Below are 21,297 nucleotides of genomic sequence, written 5' to 3'. Positions count from 1 at the left end.
CCCAGCCAGGCTCCTCCAGGCCCAGGGAACACAGACCTCTTCAGATGAGGGCCTCTTTGGTACATGCTCCCAGGATGAGGACCTCAGAACAGGGACCTCCCTATCCATCTGAAGGTGGAAGTACAGCAGGCCCGATCCAGGACCCCAACCCGATTCGATTTAGCAGGTGCAGTGAGGACTGGTACCAGAGTGGTAGGGGAGGTTTTCTTCCTGACACCTGTGTTGGCCTAAAAGTCCCTCTTGCTTGCTATACCTTCTCTGTATACTTGTAACCTTCAAAACAACACTTCCAACTCCAAACACTTGTATACCTGTACAGCCTCATCTGCAAACCAAAACCCCCTCCCATCCCACGCCCCTTCCTCCCCTTTGTGACAGCTGACAGTTGCTGACCACTTACTTCTTGGTGAAATTCTTTCTTCCCTCAGTTTTAACACAGCCTGCTCCCAAACAGGCTCCTGTCCTCACCTCTCCAGCTTTTCTTCCTGTCTCCATCACTGGTTCCTCTCCCTCTGCCCTGCTCTCAAATGCTCATTGGCCTTCCTGGGGTTACACACGCTCATTCAGTGACCCTCCATTGTGAGGGGTGGACGGTTAGCACTGAGTGTCCCATTAAGTGGAGCACATTTGGCATTCCGGTCCCCTGCTCACTGAACACCAGTAGAGCCAGGTAGCCACCATCACACATGCTTGAAAATTTAGGACGACTTTGACAGGAAGAGATGAGGGAAGAGCATTCAGGCACAGTGAACGGCATAAAGCAAAGGTTTGGAGGCAAGATTTATCAGCTGCATTTAAGAAAGTGAATATTTACAACGTGAAAGACCTGTGGAGCCTTGTGGTTCAGGTGTTGGGGCTTCTGACAATGGTGGGCCACTGAGGAGGACTAAGCAGGAATGACCCGGCCAGATTATCTCTGGCAGCTGAGTGAAGGGTGGATTGGAAAGAATGAAGCTAACAATAGCCAATATATATTGAGTGCTAGGCCCAAGCCTGGGTGCTTTATATGTGTTAACTTAGACTGCTCACAATCAATTCTGAGGCTTATACCCATTTTTCAGAAAATGCAGGCCCAGAGAGGTTAACTTGCACTGCCAACATTGCACAGCTATTAAGTGGCAGTGTCAGGATGCAAATCTAGGCAGTCTGGCTCCAGAGTCCACGTACTAGCACAGTAGTGGCAGAGGGGTGTTGAGGAGTGTAACTGTAGGAATTCGATTGAGAGGTGAAGGAACTGGAGAGAAGTAGATGAAGTTGAGATTTTTAAGAGGTGAAATCTCCACGACTGGTGACTGATTGGATGGAGCTGGAAACAGGGAGGAGTTGAGACTGAATCCCTTGTTTGTGCCCTGAATGCTGGGGTGAATAAGATTCTTCCAAGAATCCTCCCTAGGACCCTCGAAGCAGGACGACTCTTGCTCCCCTGTATGCCCAGTTCATCTCATTCTAGGGACAGGTATTTGTTCCCTGTGTCTCTCTCATTTTAGAATCCCAGAGTTCAGCCCAGGTCCTGGCCCCCAGCAAGTGCTCCACAGAACCCAGTTGAATTCCAGCCCTTCTAGGCCCCTCAGGGTTAGATGAATTCCTCAGCCCAGAGAGGGAGAGGGCAGACTAGCGCCACGTGTATCCAAATTGGCACTTGGAACAGTAAGCTGTAAACCCTGCAGTAAACTCTCCACCGATCTCAGTTCCTGAATTTCCTCCATTAAGGAAACAAAGACCTCCGCTGGGTCTGGGGTAGGACTGGGGTGATGTTATATGCAGGGCAGCCAGGCCAGAGGGCCTCCCCAAGGAAGCTGAGGGCAAGATGGCTCCAGGCCTCAGCTTTCTCTCACTGATGAGGGCTAAAAGGACAACCTAATGGTCCTAGTGGCCTCTGGGGGTCAGGGAAGGTGTGGTAGAGGGCAAGGCCACCTCCCCAACACCTCCCCTCCCACCGTAGAGTCGGGGGCCCTTGTCCCAGCCTCTCTCTGTTCTTCAGGGCTGGCTACGACTTTTGGCCAAAGCTTCCCCTCTCAAGGCCTGGGTCTCCTTCCTTATCAAAGGAAAAACCCTTTCCAGCTGCAACACATACTAAGTGCTGACTCTAGATGCCGGGTGGGGGTCAGGCTGCAGCGGGTTAGGAGACAGGAGGGCCCTGGGACCACATCACGGCCCCCTCAGCCGCCACCACACGCACATGCTGGCCCACAACCAGAGAACAGAAAAGGAGAAAGAGTTTATTGAAAACTATATACAGTTGGTCCAACCCCTACCCCAGGCTGCAATCTGGGCAGGTCCCTCCCACACCTCAGGCAGGATCTCAGCCCCTGATGGTAGAGGCCGGCGCTGTGGTCAGGGCCCAGACCCCCTTGGGAAGCTTGACTGCCAGACCCCACAAGGACCTTCCTCTGTGAATTTACAACTCTAAATGGCCTGTCAGTGGTGGGCAGGGGACAGGGAATGGGTCCCTGCCCCGACCTAGTCAAAGCCTGGATAGGGGAACACTATTCTGCAACTTGGGCCCAAGAGGCCCAGCTCGGCTGTCCGCAAGTCCTGGCTACTCCTCCCACGGGAAGTCTTCCTGGCTATGGAGGCAAACAGCCCCCACCACCCCACCCCACGTGCCAGGCCCCACGGGCTGCACAGACTTGGACGGGGGACGTCAGGCACCCGCCCTCCCAACACTGACTAAGGGTTCAGGGCTTCTGGAGCACTGCCCAGGCAGAAGACCTGGGGCTGGCAGGTGAGTGCTGGGGTGGTCACGGCTGCGGGCCCAGGACCCCCCTGGGGTAGGGGCTGGTTTGGGGGTCAGGGCGTCCCGCTGTAGGAATAGTCTGCTTTGTTGTGCATCACCAGCCGGTCATCCACGAAGTAGAAGCTGTCAGACTGTGTTTCATATGGGTGACGAATCATCTCGTTGACTGCAAGAGAGACCCAGCCAGTTGGGGCAAAGGTCAGAAGCCTGAGCCAGGCCACTGCAGGGGCTTCAGGACTAGGGGACGTGGACAAGCTGAACAAAGAGTTCCCCCAGCCTCTTTGAGCCTCAGTTTCCCTACAGATGACACACGAATGGTGGCCGGACACAAGAGACCCAGGGAGGGAAGAAAGGGGCTCAGACCCACACTCCCCACAACTTGGTCTCTCTGAGTCCCCCTGCATCCCTCCCACAGGGCCCTGCCCACGCACTCAGCTCCTCAGAGAGAGGGGGGAAATCATAGATGTGCTCGCAGGTGTTCTTGCTGCTGGGGATGCAGAAGCCAAAGTGGAAGTCAAAGCTTTTGAGCAGCTGGTTGCGGAAGTAGTGCCTCTCAATCATGCGGAAGTTGTTGACAGGCTTGTCTCCCACTGTGAACTCCACGCTGAGTGAGAGAAGGGGGCGGGGCTGAGCTGGGACTCAAGAAGGGCTCCCTACCACCCTCACCCGCACCTCAGCCCCCACCCCTAGCCCTCACCCCGGCCCAGTGACTCACGTGGCTCCCACCTGCCTCAGGCGAAGGAAGGCAGGCGTGAACTGGTAGCGGACAAAGCGCCCAGCATTGGGGTCCAGGTCCCGTGGGTTGATGGGCAACCGCTCTGTAATGCACCCCAGCTGGGGCTCAGTGGGTTTCAGGCTGGGGCCCATGCCCACCCGGGCTTTCACCCCAGGGCCCTCATCTGTCTGAATTTTTCAAAACTCCTCAGGAGATCCTGATGTATATTGAGGGTTCAGACCACTGGCTGAATGCTTCCAATTGCTTCCAACTGGTCAGCGGGTCACCAATTTCAACCAAGATTCCCTGAGCCGCAAGAGACAAAAAGACCTGGCGCCTCTGGGACTGCAGTTCCCAAGGGGGCCTGCAGGGGGCAGGCTGGCAGGGACTGAAGAGGCAGGATTGTCTTGCCAAGATGTCTAACCCCAGGAGCACAAGGAAGGAAAAGAAGAGGCCCAGCCCCAGGCAGAGGCCCCCCTGCCTGGTGTCTCCTGAGAAGGCCTGGGTGCAAATCCCAGCTCTGCTCTGACTCCTCTGTAGCCTGAGGAGTCCCTAGGCAGCCCATTTCACAGCCCTCGCCCACCTCCCTCTGTCGATGGCCCACCCAACCCACTCACCTGAGGCTGGGGGCTTCTTGATTTCAAAGAGAACAGTGCCTGAATCCATGTCCCGAATCTTGAACCTGACGAAGTCAATCTTGTAGATATTCTCCTCAGGGGAGCACAGGTAGTCTAGGGGAGACGGGCGGCTGAGCAAGGAAGGGGCCTGCCCAGAAGCCCCTGCTGCCAACTCAGCTTTAGTGGAACCCTGAACTAGCTACCACCTTCCCTGCTCCTAAGGTCACTGCCTTGCAGAAAGAGAGAATTGAGCCCCCACCCTGGGGGAGCCCCCATAGTGTGCGGGAGACATAGCTCTGCCATTGGGATCTAATGGGAGACAAATCGTTCCATCCTGGTAGCCTCTGGGGGCAGGGTGGAGGACAAGGTCAGCTTGCCAACACTTTGCCGCCCACCCAGGGGTTGAGGGCCCTTATTCCAGCCTCTGCTTTGCCAGGACTGGCTCGGTGACGTTTAACCAAATGAGTCTCTAATCTGATGGGGAGCCCTTCCCCCGCCACCATGAGAGGGAAGATAGAGCCCTGCTTTTAGGAACCTCACTCTAACAGGGGTGACACAGATCTACCTCGGGAGAGGATGCCCCCGCCCCCACCCCATAGCCACCCCTGGCACACATCTAGGTGTGTCAAACAAGGACTTTCTCTGACCTGGGTAGTGCTGGGGCAAGCGAACAACCCTTTCCCTATCCCTCCTCACCCCCCACCCCGGCCCCTCCTCTCCCCATAAGAGGCTTACACCAACCCAGCTCCCTTAAGCAGCTTAGCCAAAGCTCTGCTGACTCAAGCCCAGAGCCTGGAATATTGGGGGGAAGGGAGCCACCTTTGCTCCCATCCCTGTTGATCTTCAAGCAGGAGGAGGCCTTAGCAAACAGAGGGAACCCCCTCAAAGGTCATCCATCCAGCCTTGATGCTGAGCCACCCCCCGAGAGAAGAGTACAGGCAAGGCCAGTAAGAGGGTGTGGCAGGTGCATCGGGGGTGTGCATGGGGCAAGGGAAGTCCTCAAGCCCAGAAGAGGAACCAGGAATAGTGGTGGGCCCTGCCTGAGGAAGCTTAGAAATAGCAGGGCCTGATCCAACCCTCACCGCTCTTGCAGCAGCAACTGCAAGCACTCAAGGAGGCCCTGGCAGCAAATAGGAAGGAACAGAGAGGTGCAGTGGGGGCTCTGGTGCTGTCAGCCTGCATAGCATCACATCCTCCACGTAGAAGCCCGGAAATCACCCTCCAGGTCCCTAGACCACCTCTTATTCCTCTGGGGCAGGAAGAGGAAGTGAATGTAAAGTCATTCTCTCTCCCTCAAGCCTGGGGCAGCCCCCTCCAGGAAGCCCTCCTGGTAGCCACCTGGCACCTTGCGGTCCAGCAGGGACTACATAGGGCTTGTGGAGGGGCCTGAGCCCTGGCCTGCCCATCACAGCCCATGGTGGTGAGAGGAGAGGAGGAGGAATGGAAGTAGGCAACTCCTACCTCACACTGTACACACCTTATTTTCACAGAAAGTAAGCACTAATCCAAAGATGTAGAAGGAGGGTGCAGGGCATAAGGAGAGGATGTGGCAGAACTGGGAACAGCATCCTAGTTGCCCAACTCCCAGCTCCCCATAAAGTCCTCCTTCTTCCCCCATTCTCTAACTTCTGGAGCCTCTCCTCTCATTTGAGAACAACTTGCAGTATGACCTCAGTCTATTCTGCCGCAAACTCAACCTATCAACTCCTCTGTCCCTAGAGGAAGTGAGGAACAGGAGAGGCCCATGGCTCAGGACACCACCTCCACTCCCTCCCTCTGCTAGAGAAGGATGAGGCCTGGGACCGAGGGTCAGGCCAGATAAGGGGCAGACTGGCCGAGGGCTCAGAACACAACTGCTCCCTTCCCCTCAGCCACAAATAGCTCCCTAAGCTGGATTCAGGGCTGAGTAATCCAGGAACAAAAAACCTCAGACCTGTGCGATTAAGGTCAGAAGAGACCAGGCAGGGGTGTCAGTGAGGAGAGTCCTGGAGGCCTGTTCTCAACTTTTACAAAAGAAAGGGCTCCTGTGAAGACTCTTCCTCTGCTCATCTACAGCAGATGCCGCATGTCTAAGGGCTATAAATTTCCTCCAAATTCAGAGACACACGGTTGTACATGGGTTGGAAGCCCCCATAGTTGCAAAATAACTTCTAAAGTTACCTAGGACCTGGACAAGTTAGACACCCTATAAGTAAGTTCTGCCCCAGAGCTAACTTGAATCCTAAATGCTGCTGTTGCCAATTACAGCCCAATTGGCACGAACATCGGACTGACCCGGGCCCCCTCCCTCTACCAGTGCCTGCTTGGGTAAGGCAGCTCAGCGCTCTGGGGGCCTAGCCAAGAATGGTTGCTGCCTGGCTCAGAGAGACGGGAGATGCTGGTCGCCCGAGGACCCAGACGCACAGGCCTAGACCTGCCACCACGGTCTCCTCCACAGCTCTGTTTGGAAGCCCTGGTCTCTGCTGCTCCTGCAGCTCCAGAGCTCAGCTCCACCCCAGCATCTGCCCCCTACCCCCACAGGGGAGCCCCAAGAGTTGCTCTCTCAGAGGGAGCTGCGGCAGGGTTACTAATCAATGAGGCCAAGGTAGTAGGCCACTCCAAACGCCTTCTGTTCTTTGAGGCTCAGCCACTGCCTCTGCCATGAGACTTTCCAGTCCTTGTTCCCTGCCTATGGTGACCCCCTCCCCTGCCCTGAATGCCCAGTTGTCTGCCTCTAGGCAGCAGCCATGAGCAGTCCTGTGGGGCCCTCAGTACTATTGATAAAAGAGCCCTATTTACAGGGCATGCACAGCATGCCAGGCATGGTGCAAAATCAGAGGATTTATTTTCACAATAGCTCTGCAAGGTAGGTATCATTATCCCTGTTTTACAGATGAATATGCTCAGAGAGGTGAAGTTATTAGCCCAAGGTCACACAGTCAATTACATGGCAAAGTTGGAACTTCAACTTAGGCAGTCCAGCTCAGAAACTCAACCACAGTGGAGACCTGGCCTCCCAAAACAGGATAGGCCCTAGTCCAGGCTAAGGGTGGGCATTAACCCACTCCCTTGAGAGCGCCCAGAGCCAACCCACTGAAGCTTCCTCCTCAGGTCCTTTCCTGGGGAGGGGGATGGCCCCAGACTTCCTGGGGTGTCCAGGGTGAAGGCATTAATGGTCGGGGAGAACTGAGGGTTTTGATACCACCCTAGTAACTCAGCCTCCACCTAGCCTCCAGGGTGGAGGAGACTGAGGGTAGACTGCACTCAGCCCCCTTCCTCATTATTGCAGAGAAAATCTTCAAAGGGCTCTGAAGACTCTGTGGGGAAGGGGTCACAGTTGCAGGTGTTGCTCCACTTCCACCTGGGAAAGGGGGATGGACTCCTCAAAAAGGAAGGAGTGGGGTGGAAATAAATCTCTAAAGGGACAAGAGGGACGCAGAGAGAGATCAAGGGAAGGGGGAACATGAGATCTCAGGCCTGGAGTCAGACGTGGAGGGGGACTCTGGTGGGGGAGGGGAGGCGGGGGGAGGGCGGGAAAGGGGGCGGGGGCCCGGGCTCCGCGCGCCTCGAGGGCCCCCTCTCGTGCTCTCCCGCTCCCGCCCGCGGGAGGCGCTCCCTCGCGGGTGCTCACCGCCCGTGATCCGCTGCAGCCCCAGCACGTCCTCCGGCCCGATCTGCTGCTTCCTCTGCAGCGGCCCCGGCCTGGGCCCCGGGCCTGCCTCCGGCTCCGACTCGGACCCGGATTCGGATTCCGCCTGCAGCTCCGTCTTGGTCTCCACGCTCCGGCCCGAGGCCCCTGGAGCGGGCTCCACCCCCGTCCCGGCCCCGCCGCCGCCGCCCTTCTTCACCTTCATGGCCTCCCGGGGCCGCAGCCAGCTTGCTGCCGCGGCGGCTGCCTGCGCCAGCTGGAGCCGAGGGAAGGGGGAGCGTCCGCAGCCCCGCCCCCGGCCGGGCAGGGGCCCCAGGTGCCGCCCCGCCCCCAGGGTGGGCCCGGTACTGGCCCCGCCCACCTCCCGCCCACCTGGGCTACTCACCCGGGGCAGGGAGGCGGCCCGCCCTGGGCTTCTTTCATTTTTTCGATAGGGATTTTAAGGGGTTTTGGCTACCTTTTCCTTCTTACTCGCTGTATGTACTCTAGCCACTCCGCCCCTCCCTCTGCCCGCAAGCAAGTTCCCACCTCAGGGTCTTTGCCTGGGATGCTCTTCCCCCAGATGGCCTCCTCTTGTCCTTCTGGTCTCAGCTCAAATGTCATCTGCTCAGAGACCCTCTCAAACACCCCCAGGCACTATCTGATCAGCCTGTTTTTTCTTTCTAATGCATTATCTGAAATTAGTTTCATTTGCTCACTGCCTCCGCCTCCTAAAAGACCAGTTCAGTGAAAGTGGAGATCCTGTCTTTGTTCTCTATAATACCCAGCACCTAGCACAGTGCCCCGTGCAGCCTGTGCTCAATACCGTTGACCCTTGAACAACATGGGTTTGAAGTGCGTGGGTCCACCTATCTGTGGATTTTTTTCAGTAGAAAATACTACAGTACTACACGATGGGTTGGCTGAATCTCTGGATATGGAACTGCAGATCAACAGAGCCAAATATAAATTATACTCTGATTTTTGAATGCACAGAGGGTGGGCACCCCACCCCCGACGTTGTTCAAGGGTCAACTGTATGTTCTTTTTTTGAATTTATGAATCAGTTAGTATCTGAGGGCTTACACTGGTACAAGCTATTCTCTCCCAGACCCCCTGCTAGACAACCCAGGACATATCGAAGGACAATAGCCTACAATGTCCAGCCACCACAGGGCCCTCCAGGACATGGAGGCAAGAAGAGCACATGGCCAGGTGGAAGCAAAATGGACCAGTGAGCCCAGGAGGACAGACACCAGGAAACCATTACTTACACACGAATGAAGAATGAAAGGTATGCTCATACTTCATATCATTCCAATTCACATTCAACCAATGTTTCTTGAGAGCCCAGAATATACCAGATACTATCACAGGCTCATCACATTTAATCCTCACAACCACCTTGTAGGGGAGGTATCATTAGTACTATTTTAACAAATGAAAAACTGAGGCTCAGAGAGGATTAAGTGGCTTGTTCAAAGCTCCCCAGATGATAAGTACAGAAGCAAGGGTTTGAATTCAGGCATGTTTAATCCCAAGTCCAGAACTTTCCCCGCTCACCACACTGCCTCTATGAAAGGGTGAAGGGAACCTCTGCCACACCCAGCATCAGGCTGCACACAACAGGTACAGCCAGCCAGGAGGGAGGGGAGTCAAGGAGAAGGTCCCAGAGGTGACAGGTGCTTGGCCCCTTCTATGAGAGCAGTGCTAGGGCCCTCCCTGAGGGGTTAGAGAGAAGCGTGGAGAGAAGGGCCCTAGAATTCAACCCAGGGCTTTCCCCTAATGCTTCCTCTCAGTGCAAGAGGACTGTGAGGAACAGGGCAGAAGCACAAGCTGCCCCTGCTCCAGAGGGAGACAGAAAAGGGCCTTCAAGTTCAGGCCGGGTAAGGAGGCCCAGATGATGTGTCTTTTGAGGATAGGGGGGTGGGGGGTGGGGGGATGAAGAGTGGGAGGGACCTGAGTCAGAAGAACGGGAAGGAGTGTTATACTTTGACTGCTGGAGTAGCAACAGAGCAGGCTGGAGACAAGTCATTTGTGGCAGGCCCCATTATGTGCCTCTCAATCTAACACCTCCCCTCCTGGCTGGAAAGGAAGGCTTCCTACTGATGCTGCCCTGCTCAGTCTATCTTCTCAGGCTTTTTCCAGGACTTGCGAGTCTCCAGGAAGATCTTGAACAGGGACAAGAGGATGGGCACAGCCATAGGCAGGAAGAGTGGGATGTAGATGGCAAACTTCTGGTCATCAGGGAAATAGAGGAGGTGGAGGAGCGAGGGATCAAAAAAGGCACGCTCTGAGGATGTCACAGCTTCCTGGCTGGCAACGAAGGCAGAAGCCAGGTGCCCAGAGGCCAACTCCTCCGCTGCCTTCTGGACTGCAGCTACAGCCCTGTACACCTAGGAAAGGGGCAGGGAGTTACCAAAACGTCCTAGGCATCGGTTGGTGGGGAGGGTGGGAGAGGGCCTCACTGTGTCTTCCGTCTACCAGGCAGGTTGCCTGGAGTTCGCCCAGGATATGTGGAGGCCGGTAGAAAAGGGCTAGGGGGTATCTTCTTAGTGCCTGCTTAACACCTCACACCCGCACTTAGACTCCTTACTAGGGAGCTGGCACTGACCTCTAGAGGAAGCCTGGGCACTCAAGGATGGCATGCCCACACATCCTCTGGACCTCAAATGGCTCTCTGGTTTCACCACACCCTGGGCCCTGCTGGCCACTCCAGTCCTAGGCCACAGAATCCATCCCCTGCCTGCTTACCTCAGATGCCACATCGTCCTTGATGACAATGTTGCTGATCTTGCCCAGAAGCTGGGCCAGGGAAGTGAGAGTGGTGGTAGCTGTGGCCAGGTTCTCCACTGACCGAGCCCAGAGCAGCCGGTCCAGCTCCCAGCTCATTATCCCTTCACTCTTAGGCCCTGAAAACAGGCATTTTGGAGGCAACTGGGGCTGAGCAATCCCGAAGAGTAGCCTGTAGGAACAGCAAAGAAGGTCAGAGGGGCAGAAGGTGGGAGAAGATGGTTAGGATTCCTAGAATAACTATTAGGATTTTCGATCTCACCCAGAACCACAGGGGTTGTAGGAAGTGCCTTAGCGTCTTAGGGGGTGAGCAGCAACACTAAGTAACACAGAGCCCCAAGCCCCACTTTAACTAGTGGTTTTTCACTTTTACCTGTTTCTATATTGTTTCTATATTATAAGATCTTGTGTGAAAAAAGGTTCCATGGCTAAAATATTTCTAATTAACACCAACTAGTTTAATCCCCTCACCCTGTCTACCCTCTCTTTGGACAAATGGGGCCCCTGAGCCTTAGTTAAGGGATGATCCAGGACCACCTCTGACAAGGCATGCGTGCTGTGCCTCTCTATCCCTGCACCATGGCAGACATTGCTAATCAATCAGAATCCTCTTTCCTGATGAGCCCAGACACAGCCTTAGAATACTCAACACAGGGCATCAGGAAGCCACTATCAATAGATCCGTTCGCACAAGAATTAACAGCTATTTTCTTAAGCATCCCTAATCACAGCCTATGGACCTGACATTCATGAGCCTATTTTTCCTAAAACGCTTTTTGTCAACAACTAGTCTTTCTTAAGAGAAGGATGAAGTGATCCTTGGAAACCTTTCTTGGTTTCCTTGGGGCTCCAGGCACAGCCAAGGTGTCCCTGCCAAGTGAGGGTTTACTGCACTCAGCCCAGGAGACTGTGGTCAGTCTCAGTGGCCTCGCCCCCAAGTGGATTCCCCAGGACCTCACCGCAACTGAGCCAGGAACACCTCCATCACCCGCACCATGTCCACCTTGACTCTCACCGGCAGCTCCGAGCCATTGTAGGCTTTGGGGTCCACATTGTATACCTGCAGGGGGAAATAAGGGTGCCTCAACATCACGCCAGGACCATGCACAGCTCTGCCCTAGACACTCTGGAGGCCATGAGAGGAAAGGAAGACATACTCTGTGCTCTTTAAAAATTACAAACCTAATATTTTTGGAATACCTGCTATTAGGAGCTTTATATAAATTATCTCCTCTACTCCCTCAAAAATCTTGTTAAAGAAATATTTTTAATTCCATTTTAAAGTTCCTACCCATGAGAAACTCCAATCTAACAGGGGAGACAACATTCCCAACCTTGTTAAGACTCCCACAAACAGGGCCAAGATCTAAGTTATACACAGAATAGTCCTAAGTCAGCGCAAACTGCAAGTGCAAAAGGGTCCTACTATAAACACTGATGGAAATAAGAAGCAGTGGGGCTGGTGGGGGGCGGTGGGGGGCACGAGCTCACAGCACCTCACCACCACCCCCCAACCCAGGCTGGGCCACAGAGGACACCAGAGGAACAACAGAAGAACAGTCTCAACGAACACCCCTGACGTTTGGGCTCTGGGGTCTCCGTGGTGTGACCATACCATAATGCCACCCCAGCGGGGGCTGTGGAAGGCGTTGGTGGCCACTGGAGCGCCATCCTTGTCCTGAATGTACAGGGGGGAGTGGGCAAGCTCAGGAACATAGAGTAGAAAGTTGAGCACCGGGTAAAGGGAGGCAGCGCTGGATCCTGTGGCACAAAGAGAAGGGGAGTCAGCACACCAAACACGCTGGGTCTAGATCTTAGGTCTAGGTCAGCCTCTAACTTGCTGGTCACTCACTCTGGGCCTCATTTTCCCCAACTGATAATCACTAGGATATCCTCCAGGCCTGGGTTTCTGTGCTAAACAACCTCAGCATTCTCCCGAGATGTGCCACATACATGAAGTGCAGTCCTCAGCCTCAAACTGCCCCCAAATCGCCTCTCCTCCAACAGCCTCCCACCTTTTTCGGCAGTGCCATAAAGCAGTCCCTTGGACCTTGTAGGAAAGAAGGGAGGGAAGGAGGGAAGCAGGGAGGGAGGAGGAATTCGTCAAGGCCTCATGTGCTGCCCCACCCATACCCCTTGGTCCACACTGGCCTAACCCTGGTGCCTAAAATTCCACAACTAGTGATATACTCCCTTTGGTTTGCCTCTATTACAGTTCTACTGTACTGTACTACCTACTCTTCTGAGGTACCAGCGCCAAAGTGAAAAACTGGAACCCCAGCTTCAAGGTTCCTCAGCCTCAATCAGCAGAACTGTCGATTCAAATTCTGCCTTCCTGTACTTCTGCTGCTGTCTTTCCTACACGTGTGGCCATATTTTTCCTGGATGGCTTGCAGGGAGGGAGACGCATCCTATCCATTTGTTTATAAAAAGTGTTGGGAATGTTTAATCAATGCTTTTGGATGTGACAGTGTGGAGATGGAGATGTCAACAGACTATCGTGAAAAAGGAGCCTAAATGCCCAGCACCTCCTCAACGCCCTTGGACCAACCCAACCTGGGAGCCATCGCTATATATAACCCGCCTCCCACCCCAGGCTGAGCCTTCAGGGTCCTTCCCCGGCCTGGCAGAAAGACCCTCATGGTCAGGAACTCACCCAGCCGGGACTCCACTGGGTTGATGACATGGGGGAGGCTGTGTGCGGCCAAATAATAGCTGGAGGAAGCTGGGTCAAAGCGGGGGTTTACCCCCAACACTGCGTAGTAAAGGATCTGTAGAGCAAAGAGGGAGCACACTATTTGTCTACTGAGCTATATTCCAATTTGTCCCCCCAAAAGATTTGAGGTGCCTTAAAAAGATAACCATTAGGCAGGGCAAAATATAAGAGACAAAAATCAAGGCCGAGAGAAAGCAGGAGTAGGGAAAAAAATAACAAAGCCAAGGGTAAAGTTAACACACTAAATCCAGGTTTTGAACACCACGTTATTTTACCAGGCTTTCTCACAGCCTAAACAAAGAATAGCATAATTCAGTGTCCACAAGATCAAATCAAATCAGTTATTCAGAAGTAATTTCTCCCACTACCAAGACCTGATAAAAATTTCTCCCACCTTTTCCCTAAAAGGACACTGTGTAATTCAGAAGACTACATTCATCACATCTTTATTGTTACTACATTAACATATCTCAGGAAGTTTTTTTGTTTGTTTTTTAATAAATTTTTAGGATGGCACAACTGGTGAATACAGTTCCAGAGGGAGCCATAAGGAAGTTACTTTTTTAACAAGCATTGACAAAACTCCCCAAGCTGGACACCAAGGAGGAAAAGTAGACCCCAGAACCATATACATACACAGGAATTTCCTGGCAAATCAGCAAGCTCAAAGAGCTGGAAGAACAGACTACACTTGTAAATGCCAAATATGGAGGGACTTGGGAAAGGATGGTGCAGCGGGGAAAAGGGCTCCTCAACTTGCTCCCAGTCTCACCTGAGAGTCCACAGAGAAGTTGCCCACAGCTCTGAGGGCATTCAGGAAGGGCTGCACGTAGCGCCGGACAGCCCCCTCGATGTCCCAGTGGACGTCATGGGACTTGGGGTCAGGGTTGAGTAAACTGAAGGTGATTTCATAGCCTATAAAAACAGGAGTCAGGGAAGCCAGAGGCATCTGTGGATCAAAGGCAGCCTGTACCCCTGGCTGAGTTGAACTTGGTTCTCCTCTGAAATGGGGCTGGTTGCCATCATGGACGCAAAGGGAGGATAAAACTGGGATGAGGAACACCGAGTGCTTTAAGAAAAATATGAAACCACAGAAGAAAGGAGTGAAGAGTTTGCATGCAGATTCCCCTCCTGCCCCACTGTCTCCACATGATTCATTTCCCTCTCCCTTCCCGTGGCACAGCCCGGTCACCCTACCCAAGCTGGACTTGAGAGGCCGCCTCTTATCAGAGCTCCACTTGTCCTCTGGGAGGTGGTCAGCCAAGGCTGCAGCAAGCACGTCCTCAGTCAAAGACATGGCCTGGGCTACTTGGATTACACGGTGGCCAATGATGTTAAAGGCCTCCCGGTGCATTATCCCCCGCACAACTGCCATCCTCTTGGGCCCAATGTAGCTCATCATGTCCTATGAGGGGCAAGCAAGGGACAGAATGCCCACGGCTCAGGGAAGAAAGCAGAAGAGCACTCTGGCTCCTGTCTTTGAGAATCTGGCCTTTTGCCACCGACCAACAGGACTGCACCTCTCTCTAGACTCATTGGGAACTATTACGTCAACATTTCTGAGCTATGGGTATATATGAGTGTTTTCATTCATTTCAGTTCCCTTCTCCTTCCCAGATGACATAGGTGCAGGCAACAGCTATATCTTCATGGGCTGGAAACTAAGAGACGGCATGCTGAGCAAGAATAAACAAACAACTGGAAAGTTTGATATAAGTAAATGGCAAATGGCAAAAAGGCAAGTACAAGAATTTTCACATCAGCATTATTTGTAATAGGATAAAACTGGAGACAATCCAAATGCCTGTCAGCAACAGAATGGATAAATTGTGATATGTTTATACAATGAAACATTAGACAGAATTTTAAATGAATGTATTAGATTCAACTAGACATATTTTCATAGATGATTCAAACATAAAGGTCAAGCAAAATGAAAACTAGAGAAGAACATGCGCTTCATTACGGCATTTATATAAAGTTCAAAAATATATAAAATTAAACATATTGTTTATAGAGATATATGTGATAAAACTTGAAAGAAAAATATGAAAATGATACATACAAACTATGGTCACCTTTGGCTGCAAGGGAGTGGGATATAATCATGGAGATGCACAGGGCTGTATTATAGTTTGCAAGCTAGGGGTGGGTACATGGATGTTTATTAAAATTTTCCTTCATCTTTTTGTAATAATTAATATTTCATTATAAATTAAAAAATAAAATGGTAGCTGGTACAGCTCCCACCAAACCTTTTGCTCAGAAACTGAAAAGGTCAATGTATTGCTCATATTATCATCACAGCCCATTCAAACCAGCTTCTTTAACCCTATTGATTTTTTTTCCACTTTAAATTGGAACTTTAGGACTTCCCTGATAGTGCAGTGGTTAAGAATCCGCCTGCCAATGCAGGGGACATGGGTTCGAGCCCGGGTCCGGGAAGATTCCACATGCCACAGAGCAACTAAGCCTGTGTGCCACAACTACTGAGCCTGCACTCTAGAGTCCGTGCTCCGCAACAAGAGAAGCCACTGCAATGAGAAGCCCGCGCACCTCAACGAAGAGCAGCCCCCGCTCACTGCAACTAGAGAAAGCCCACGTGCAGCAAAGAAGACCCAATGCGGCCCAAATAAATAAATAAATAAATTTATTTTTTAAAAAAATGGAACTTTAACCACATACAAGCCTTGGATTTAGAAAGACCCAGAGTCAATGAAAACAATCCCTATTTGCATTCTTTTTAAAAAATACTTGAGGAGAGTTTTCTGTAGCAAACGGAAGGAATGGGCAGCAATACTGCAAGAAGGAGACTTAGGAGAGGACAAGCTGAAGGGAGAAGGCATGTCCGCAGCCTATCTGCTCACCCTACCTGAGGGAGAAGTGAGGAGTGTTCAGAGATCACGTACACTGTCAGGGAGCCCTCTGCTTGCTCCGATGGCTCAGCAAACATGGTTTCTGCCTCTGGGGACAAGAACAGGTGGTGTACCAGGAGCGCAAACACCATTCCCTCTCCCTCTGGTTCCCACACGGTGCCTAACCCATCACTCCACCTCCCGCTCACACCCAGCTGACACTGTGGCCAGGTCTGGCCCTGGGTGGCCCAGGCTGAGACACAAGGTATCTCATTCCCAGCCTTCCCAGAGAGATTTTGGAGTTAAGACAAGTTATGGAGGGAGTCCCCTGGTGGCCTAGTGGTTAGGATTCCGGGCTTTCACTGCCGTGGCCCAGGTTCAGTCCCTGGTCAGGGAACTGAGATCCTTGCAGGACACACAGCACAGGCCCAAAAAAAAAAAAAAAAAGGACAAGATATGGAAACTACACACTTAGAGATCAGAAGGAAAAAGAGGGCTTCCTGTTAAAATGATCACCCCTCCTAGTACCTTGTATACTGCCCAATGACAGGGCTTCCTCCTCATGATCCAAAGCCCTCCGATAGGCCTTCTGGAAACGGCATTTGATTTTCAATTTGTCTTAGAGAGAGAAAGAAGCATGATGAGAAGAGCAAATGTCAGACTCTGCCCACCCTTCCAGCCCTAATGCTGTCCAGTGTCCGAGGAGAGCAAGATGATTGTTTGCAGAGAAATACCAAGAAGCAACAGCCAATTCTAATGATTTCTGCATGGATGATATAAATACATGACACTCCACCTCTTCCACCTGCCCAGCTCTTGCCTCTCGCTGTGCACCTTCAACCTGAAGTACCCTCCCCACAGGGAAATCTATTACAATATTCATTACATTAGTAGGTAAAAGGAGGAAAACCATATGATCGTTTCAATAGATGTCTCAAAATAAACTCAGTGAACATTCTTGATAAAAATAAGATGCACACTTAATGACAAAACACTATAGTTCCATTAAAATTAGCACGAAAACAAGGATGCCTGCTATCTCCCCTATTATTCAGCACTGTTCTTCCTGAAGTTCCTGACCAATGCAATAAGTGAAAAAAGAGAAACATGAATATTTGAAAGAAAGAGACAAAATGGCCACTTTTTGAAGTAGTATAATTATTTTCAAAGGGAATCAAAGAGAACCAACTAAAAAACTATTATAAGAAAATGCAAGAATGGGTAGCTTTCTAATAAATACCAGCAATATCTAATTAAAAAAGCAATATTTTTAAAAATCCCAATTGCAGTAACAATAAAGAATATAAAAATATCCAGGAATACATGTACAAAACTGTAAGAAAAAAAAAACCAAGACTTTACTCAATGACATAAAAGAAGATCTGAATAAAATGGAAACACATACAAGGCTCCTAGTTGGAAAAACTAAATATTCTCAGAATATCAATTCTCTCCAAGTTAATCTAAACATGTAAGGCAATCCCAAAGGGATTTTTTTCGCCACCTGGAACTTGACAAGCTGAACCTAAAATTTATTGGGAAAGTTCTTCTTTACAGAATTCCAGAAGAATGCAGAAGAAATGGCAGAATTTAAAAATTGCCATTTTGCAACCTAATGAAATGGATTCCAGTATCAACAGATGCTAAAATCATCAGGTGAAAGGTTGACCGAGAACTAAAATACAGAAGTCAAGCTGACAATATCTGAACTAAATAATCATCTTTGCATCACCCAAAGTGAAACAACCAGGCCACTACATGATATAACACGATAGGAAGTACAACACACCAACTGTGAAGTATTCTTGCCTAAAAAACTGAACATGGGTAGTGTATATATGTCCATGCCACTCTGTCACTTCACCCCAGCTTACCCTTCCCCCTCCCCATGTCCTCAAGTCCATTCTCTACGTCGGCGTCTTTATTCCTGTCCTGCCCCTAGGTTCTTCAGAACCACTTTTTTTTTTTTAGATTCCATATATATGTGCTGGCATCCAGTAGTTGTTTTTCTCCTTCTGACTTACGTCACTCTGTATGACAGACTCTAGGTCCATCCACCTCACTACAAATAACTCAATTTCGCTTCTTTTTATGGCTGAGTAATATTCCATTGTATATATGTGCCTATATACAGTACCAAACGTAAAATAGATAGCTAGTGGGAAGCAGCTGCATAGCACAGGGAGATCAGTTCAGTGCTTTCTGACCACCTAGAGGGGTGAGATAGGGAGGGTGGGAGGGAGATGCAAGAGGGAGGGGATATGGGGATATATGTATACATATAGCTGATTCACTTTGTTATACAGCAGAAACTAACACAACATTGTAAAGCAATTATACTCCAATACAGATGTTAAAAAAAAAAAAAAACTGAACCTGGGGACTTCCCTGGCAGTCCAGTGGTTGGGACTCTGTGCTTCCACTGCAGGGGGCACGGGTTCAATCCCTGGTCGGGGAACTAAGATCCTGCATGCCACAAAGTGCGGCCAAAAAATAAATTTAGGACTTCCCTGGTGGCGCAGTGCTTAAGAATCCGCCTGCCAATGCAGGGGACACGGGTTCGAGCCCTGGTCCGGGAGGATCCCACATGCTGCAGAGCAACTAAGCCCGTGTGCCACAACCACTGAACCTGCACTCTAGAGCCCTCGAGCCACAACTACTGAGCCAACGCGCTGCAACTACTGAGCCCGCGTGCTGCAGCTACTGAAGCCTGTGTACCTAGGACCCATGCTCCGCAAAGAGAAGGCACTGCAATGAGAAGCCCTTGCACCACAACAAAGAGTAGCCCCCGCTCTCTGCAACTAGAGAAAGACCGCGAGCAGCAATGATGACCCAACTCAGCCAAATTATAAATTAAATAAATAAATAAATTTTAAAAAATTAAAAAACTGATTTTAAGTAAACCTCTAGATCTAACTACCAGTTTATAAGAAATATGGATACTAGAGAAATAAGTTAAATGAAACCAAGAGGAAGAAATCTGCCAAATCCAGAATGTGAGATGTTCTATCAAACAAATGACCTGGTTTCTCCAACAAATCAATGAAAACAAGTATATTGGGATGGGGTAGGGAGAGCTGGTATATAATAAAAGAGACAAGAGACTTAAAATGGGGATCATAATGTTAGGATTAAATGAGGCAACACGTGTAAAGTGTTTCACCGAGTTTCTGGCATATAATGAACAACTAATATTAGCTATCATTATTACTAACTAGTGTTATCCCTCCCTCTCCTCCTTATTTAACTTGAATTCCTACATATCCTTTAAAAATCTGGCTTAAAAATTACAGCTCTCAAAGCCTTCTCTACCTTTCTTTCCTCCAGACAGTTATAGTCTCTTTCTTAAGTAAAATCTCTGTTTCTTATATACTTACATACTTCTGAGATTTCTTTGTCTCTCTCCCCTACCTATGAATTTCTTGAAACCAATATCAATTTCTTATTCATCCCCAAATTCCTGATACCTACGTGCCTAACACTCCGTAAAGTATTTAATGTTAAACTGAATAAGGCCTGTATGTAAGTCCAAATTGATTCCAAACCCTGTGTTCATTCCACTACATCCCACATCCTCCCCTAACCCATAATGAGCATCACCTACTTCTGATCAGGTAGCACAACTGTTTTATGAATAAAACTGCCCCTTTAATGGTGAATTCTGAATTTAAAGCTGCTTTTTTTCTTAGCAAACACACTGTTCATTCAAAGTGGCCTTTTAATAAGTTTGTAATCACCTTTACGGGATACCCATGCTCCTCCTATCCAACCTATCTGCGGACTGAACTCAGACCAGAAAGGCAGCCCTGATCAGGAACTCACACTTCAGAGGGATCTCTCTCTCATGCACAACGGTGAAGGGCAGCTTTTCCTGGTCGTCCAATGGCACTGATTCCTGGGTAAACACGACAGTGACCGGCACCATGAGCCGGAGCTGCGGGAAGAAGCATCAGGGCCATCAGTGAGTCTCCATCTTGCCGGTGGGCTGTCCCCTGGTCCTCCACCACCGAGGTCTTACCTGCAGGGAATTCAGCCCACTGATCTGGGAGTAAGGCAATGGGGCCCGGTAGGTCTCCGTGGTCTTCCACCAGAGCGGCAGCCCCAGCACGATGACCACCACGGCGAAGAAGAGAGCGGCGCGCTTGCCTCGAACCACCTCTGGGGACACGGGGGGATCCACTGAGGCGCCGCCAGAGGTGGGCTCGGGTGCCGGCCCCACCCCCGACGCGGAGGAGCCCCGGCAAACTGTACTCAGAACCTCTCAGCCCGCACTCGAAGGGATTCCCCGGCGAGGGGCCCGGACCCTAGTCTGAAGGGATGCTGTATGAGACGAACCCCGAACCCCCATCCGCGGGACCTCTGGCACAACACAGTCCCCACCCCCGCATTCCTCCCTCGCAATCCGCGAGCCGCAGCCCCCTCCCGAATGCCGCCGCACCTAGGTCTGTAGCTGCGGCCCCCAGGGCCGCCATACTCGCTTCCAACCACTCTTGCTGCCGAGGGGAGGAGCTGCGTAGGCCTCCCCCAATCGGAAACCCGCAAGGAGTGGGCGCGCCCACGGCAGCGATCGCGACCAATCACGAGCGGCACTCCAGACGAAAACCGACGAAGGGTGGGCGGGGTGCGCAGAGAGCTTCTTCCAGAGCTTGAAAGGACGCTGCCCCGGCTATTGAGGAGCTGTGCGGGTTTCGGTTTTGCTGGAAGACACCCTGCGCTTCCTTGTGGAACCCACTCCTAGCCCAGGGAATAAGAGCGCAAACTGCAGTTGTTAAATACTAGCCGGGAGACCACGGGAAGCTGTAAGTCTCAGTGTTCTCATCTGAAAAATGGAGATTCTTGACTAAAATGAGGTCATTCATGGAAAGAGCACACGGAAAGTCGCTTATCACGATCATTGTTTATCATCCCTATTATAGAGCTCCTCTTTCGGAGGAGCAAGCTAATAGTACGTTTTTAGGATATTTAGCTCATTTAATATTTTTAAAATTCATTTGAATTCACTTACAACTTGTTAAAGTCTGAATACCTCACTTAAAATTCTTGAAAATTCATGAGCACAGAATTCTGGATGATCCTGATCACTTGGGTTCAAATCCCAGCTTCACCACTTTACCTGAGTGAGCTTGAGAAGTTAATTAACCTCTCTGTGCTTGTTTCCTCATATTAAAATAGGGATAGCAGGGAATTCCCTGGCGGTCCAATGGTTAGGACTCTGCAGGCAGCGTGGGTTCGATTCGGGGAACTAAGATCCCGCATG

At 50.9% G+C, this 21,297-nt stretch overlaps 2 protein-coding genes across 3 annotated transcripts; both read right to left on the bottom strand.

The window, feature by feature from the left end:
- Positions 1-2,198: 2,198 nt before the first annotated feature.
- Positions 2,199-9,053, bottom strand: UNC119 (unc-119 lipid binding chaperone). Its single transcript, XM_060133660.1, has 5 exons — positions 7,680-9,053; positions 4,070-4,183; positions 3,453-3,555; positions 3,169-3,341; positions 2,199-2,903 (listed from the first exon to the last, which is right to left on the bottom strand). Exons 1-5 carry the CDS (start codon positions 7,900-7,902, stop codon positions 2,791-2,793), a joined length of 726 nt encoding a protein of 241 aa, XP_059989643.1. The 5' UTR covers positions 7,903-9,053; the 3' UTR covers positions 2,199-2,790.
- Positions 9,054-9,190: 137 nt separating this feature from the next.
- PIGS (phosphatidylinositol glycan anchor biosynthesis class S) lies at positions 9,191-20,535 on the bottom strand. 2 transcript variants are annotated; one of them, XM_060133659.1, is made up of 12 exons: positions 20,479-20,535; positions 20,059-20,349; positions 19,863-19,974; positions 16,569-16,658; positions 16,058-16,149; positions 14,383-14,590; positions 13,958-14,100; positions 13,126-13,240; positions 12,085-12,230; positions 11,429-11,529; positions 10,431-10,641; positions 9,191-10,072 (listed from the first exon to the last, which is right to left on the bottom strand). In XM_060133659.1, exons 3-12 carry the CDS (start codon positions 19,963-19,965, stop codon positions 9,797-9,799), a joined length of 1,485 nt encoding a protein of 494 aa, XP_059989642.1. In that variant the 5' UTR covers positions 19,966-19,974; positions 20,059-20,349; positions 20,479-20,535; the 3' UTR covers positions 9,191-9,796. The 2 variants fall into 2 exon arrangements, with proteins under 2 accessions (XP_059989642.1, XP_059989641.1); XM_060133658.1 differs by having other exon boundaries at positions 20,059-20,198.
- Between the last annotated feature and the right edge of the window lie 762 nt (positions 20,536-21,297).

Source organism: Lagenorhynchus albirostris, chromosome 20, assembly GCF_949774975.1.
Source record: "Lagenorhynchus albirostris chromosome 20, mLagAlb1.1, whole genome shotgun sequence".
Lineage (NCBI taxonomy): Eukaryota > Metazoa > Chordata > Mammalia > Artiodactyla > Delphinidae > Lagenorhynchus > Lagenorhynchus albirostris.
This window is presented reverse-complemented; position numbering and strand designations above follow the sequence as displayed.